At 48.9% G+C, this 4,353-nt stretch overlaps 1 protein-coding gene across 2 annotated transcripts; it reads right to left on the reverse strand.

Moving 5' to 3' along the window:
• On the reverse strand, nt 1-2,997 carry LOC123124714 (retinol dehydrogenase 13). 2 transcript variants are annotated; one of them, XM_044545287.1, is made up of 9 exons: nt 2,730-2,997; nt 2,547-2,613; nt 2,218-2,246; nt 1,930-2,138; nt 1,676-1,794; nt 1,124-1,228; nt 979-1,045; nt 475-628; nt 1-369 (listed from the first exon to the last, which is right to left on the reverse strand). In XM_044545287.1, the coding sequence occupies exons 1-9, from the start codon at nt 2,904-2,906 to the stop codon at nt 202-204; spliced, it is 1,095 nt and encodes a 364-aa protein (XP_044401222.1). In that variant the 5' UTR covers nt 2,907-2,997; the 3' UTR covers nt 1-201. The 2 variants fall into 2 exon arrangements, with proteins under 2 accessions (XP_044401222.1, XP_044401221.1); XM_044545286.1 differs by having other exon boundaries at nt 979-1,228.
• Between the last annotated feature and the right edge of the window lie 1,356 nt (nt 2,998-4,353).

Raw genomic sequence — 4,353 nt, forward strand, 5'->3', positions numbered from 1 at the left:
TTGAATCTGTTTCCAAGAAGTGTCTTAATCCCTTATATTTTTAGGAAATATAGGATCTGTTAGATAGGGCTTAATCCCCCAAAACCAAAACGTCCCCCTCAAATATGACTTCGGGGATCTGCTAGAGATGCTCTCTGTATCGTTCCAATTTTATCGGATGTCCCTGAAGGGACTGCTAGAGATGCTCTAACCATGTCAAATTTACAAGCTGGTTCGACCAGTCCTCGATTCACGGTCTCTAAGCCGCAGATCCCGGAGCAACGCTGAAGATGCTGCCCACAGCTTCTTGGCCACCTCTATGTCATAGGACAGCACAGAAGACCTGATGGTTCTTCCCTTCCCTCCAAAAAAATACTTCCCAGATGCTTCCTGTGATACAGAACTAAAACTCAGAGCTGGTACTGAATGTCGATACATCGTTTTTCTTGTATCAAAATAGCAGAAGCTTTGAGAGGGTTTTGACAGGAAGGTTACAGGCGGCGCCAAGGCTGCGTCAAGGACAGCACCAATCCCCGTATCTGGCTGCTGTAGGAGGTTCAGGGTGCGTAGAATAAAGAACGCGAACCGAGAAAGGCATGGAGGGAGCTCCCGCATGATGCGTGTTTCTACCACACCTGGATCCGCAGCCCTATAAGCATGAAATTTAAGACTTTAAAGATGAGAATAAACAAACTCAAATGATAAAAAATTATAAGGGCTTAAGGTAACATAGCACGACAGAGAGATGAGCCTTCGAAATCCATCCTTGTACCAAAGATAACTAACGAGTTTCAGTAAAAAGGAAAAGAGAACAGAACTACAGAAGAACATAATTTTGCAAGGGCTTTGACATTTGGGTCAGACATGTTTTAGTAGAGGTTTACTTGGTGGGCAATGGGCAAAAAGCGCTGGTGCACATCTTATCATGTGAATCAAATACGACTGCATGAAGAATAAACGGAAGGGAAAAACACAAGACAGGACTAAAATGGCACATACATGACAGAGATACCAGAAGAGATGTTAAGTTGTCGATGAAGTTCATATGAGAACACAAGTAAACAAACTGCAATGGGAGAAAATGAGACTGATAGATTTTGTAGATTAGAGCTGCATGAAGCGAATACTAAAGCAAGAAGCATACATTTGGTATACTCGTAAGTACTAGCTAAGGGGTAACTTCCCCCAACTGAATGCTGACCAAACTTCACTCCTTGCAGTGCCTCCTCGGACACGTCAATTTCTGACACTGGAGATGTAATAATTGCACGTGTTAATCAAAGAGAATGTGTACAGGGAGAGAGGGAAACTGTTAGAATGGTAGTACGATGTGAGCAGCTGCAAGAGCAAATGGTACACATAGTATACCAGATTCAAAATAGACGCAACAGGGAAATATGTGGTCCACTACATTTTGGCAATGGAGCTACTACAACCAAGAAATCCACAGGGAGTGGCAACATAATTCAACAGATAGATGCAAACAAAATAAACAGATAGGTGGGCTTGGCATGCACTCACGCACCTAGACACCTGAGCGACGTCCAGTTCTATGTCAGATAGATGCAAACTAATGTATGCAATACAAAAATTTGCATAATGTGGCAATGTCCATGCAACAATAGTTCAACATAGGCTGCAAAAAAGTTCATACAGTCGGTGTACTTATATACAATATGAAAAACTTCAAACTTACCACATCTGTGTGTGAAAGATGTTAGATTAACCACCCGGGAAGGTACCGGGCTGTTCTTCAGCAGTGGTAAAAGAATGCTGGTTAGGATAAATGGACCAATGTAGTTTGTCTGCATCACTCTGAAAGTTGCACGCATTAAGGTTCACTTAGAGAATTGGCTAGATAAAAGAAAGCTTAATGCTGATATTAAGAGAACATGTGGTTTGAAGACCACAGAATTCTTTCACAAGAATAATTGCAAGGAAAGCACGTACTCATCAATCCCATCCTCGGTAACTCTGTGTGATTTTGCAAGCATCCCAGCATTATTAATCAAAAGCTGAATGGAAGGCTCCAGATTCGAATCCCAAATCCACTGATTGAGCGAAGCTTCAAACTTCTTAATTGACCTGTAGGATGACAAGTCCACTTGAAAGGCTTCAAGACAAGCGTCTGGCTGTTGCCTACGAATTTCTTTAGCGGTCTGGTTCACATAGAGTGCAGCAGTGATGATAATGGCAAGCAGAAGCAAACAGACACCCAACTGAAGCTGCAAACAATACCTCACTCAGCAATTGCGCAGAACGTCCGGCTGAGGCAAAATAGAACATGTATCATTTTAGGCCGCTGAATGCAAGTCCCGCAACAAGGACAAATAAAGAATGAACATGAATGTAAATATGTAATCGAGAATTCAAGATGCAGCAGATAATCAATTTATCTGTAGAGTAGGTGGTGAATAATGACATGAAACATGGCATCCGCGTTTGCAGATTCATCGAATGTCAGATATATAGCGTTCAACAAAGGGCACCCTATTTTGCACGAGACCAGGCGCGCCAAGTGCTCGACGAAATGCCCGCACGAGCACGACAAGATACACGCGACTCACCGAGCACGACATGGTATCCCTCCCGCGCCAGCGCCGCCGCAGCCGCCCGGCCGAGCCCCGACGTCGCCTGCGAGCGAGCACACACCATGGACGGAGCACCGTGAGAAGGCCGCGCACCATGGAAAACAGTAGTAAAATACGATAAAATAGGCAGACACGGCTGGCAGGGCAGTTCCAGATTACCCCGGTGACCACGCAGATGGGACGGCCGCCTCGACGTACGTCTTCCCGGCGGCGAGGGGCGGCGGTCCGGCCACGGAGGAAGAGGAGGAGGTAGGAGTAGAGGAGGGAGAGGGTCCACAGTACGCCCATGCGCCAGAACTGGGGCGAGCACACCATGCGGAGCGCCTCGCGGTCCATGGCGGAGCGGTGGGTCTGGCGATGGCGGCGTCGTGGACCTGTGGACGGAGTCACTGCGCAACTCAAACGAACGGCTGGATCCTTGCTAGAAGCTGCGGGGAACGAGTTGGCAAACTTTAAACCAGTGATTTAAACGCTTTTATATTAGTTTACAGAAGAATAGTATCTTCTTAATAAACATTCATAACAAATCTAATGACATGTCATGTCCAGCCCATAATTTCAAGGTCTATGGGTCTTTTAGGTTGGCTTCATGAAAAAATTGGGCCAGGGGAGCCGGTCACCAACAGCTCACCGAAACAAGTGGATCGATCCAAATTTAGTTGCTCAGCAGTTAGAGCATCTACAACCGGACCTCTCAAACTCGTCTCAAACGTCCGGGCAGGCCGCCCGGTCACTGCCCGTATCGGCGCTCGGGGAACCAAGGTACCTAGACTTGCGTGCCTGTGGCCCAGGGCGTGGCTCCTTCGACGGCCTGGTACGGCCCATCTACAAAACCATCGAGACAATACCCTTGCGCGGGGGGAAGGGGGTGGGGGTGGGGTCAAGCCTCGCGAGGTGAACGACGCCAAGACCTACCGAGGGAGCGGCCTTCCTAGGCTGACTCCTGAGGAGCGAAGATTTCTATGCAGGTACCTAGCTCATGAGGTTCCGATGACGCAAATCATGATGACCAAGGTCAGGCGGGCGCCAGCAGGCGCAAAAGGCACAGTTTCCTCTTTGGTGCTATGGGAGCAAGGACAGGCGTGGGTTTCCGAGGAATCTGCTAAAGGTTTTCATTTCAGTGCAACAAGACCAAGACCACGGGCGCGACAGGACGGATGTCATCGCCGAGCCCACTGCTACATCACGTCCAGAAGCTTTGCAGGTGAAGACCACCTTTCGTCAGGATAAGATGTACTACTTGTCCCCTTTCAAATTGGCCACTGTGGGATCCCTTCCCGCCTACGTTTTGGGGAAAGAGGACCGAGGCCGCTATAAATATAGGTTAGCCACCACCATAGAAGGGGTCGACTCATTGCCTCACCCCAGTACCTCGTGAGGTTGTTCATCCTTTGTACTAGTTCATCCTCAGCCCCTCGTGAGGCCAATCCACCAAAAGCAGGAGTACGGTATTACACCGCAAGGTGGCCCGAACCTGGGTAAACTGCCGTGTCCATCTTCTTCCTTGCTCATGTGAATCCGGCTAGGCTAGGCTGTAGGGCGATGAGTTGGTAAGCTCAAGAGGTTGAGTTCTTCACACACGCCCTAGAGTTTGAACCTTCTTGGGTCCGCGGAGCCCTGAATCCGACATTTGACGCGCCAGGTAGGGGCGTGTTGAAGTCCTGCCTCTTCGTCAACCTCGCTTCGCCCGGGCCTCGTGGTTCCCATGGCCGGTGCTGCCCCGCCGGTTGGACAGCCGGGCGCTTACGGGGGTCCGGCGGGGCTCCGGCTTTTACCCCCGGCC

Source organism: Triticum aestivum, chromosome 5D (assembly GCF_018294505.1).
Source record: "Triticum aestivum cultivar Chinese Spring chromosome 5D, IWGSC CS RefSeq v2.1, whole genome shotgun sequence".
NCBI lineage: Eukaryota > Viridiplantae > Streptophyta > Magnoliopsida > Poales > Poaceae > Triticum > Triticum aestivum.

Bases quoted from the DNA above. Each gene is read 5' to 3' on its own strand.
- LOC123124714 (XM_044545286.1), bottom strand. From the start codon at position 2,906: ATGGACCGCGAGGCGCTCCGCATGGTGTGCTCGCCCCAGTTCTGGCGC. The intron at 2,614-2,729 runs GTAATCTGGAAC...GCTCGCTCGCAG, and splicing joins CCATCTGCGTGGTCACCGGG to GCGACGTCGGGGCTCGGCCG. The intron at 629-978 runs GTATGTGCCATT...TCATGCTTATAG, and splicing joins TCTTCTGGTATCTCTGTCAT to GGCTGCGGATCCAGGTGTGG.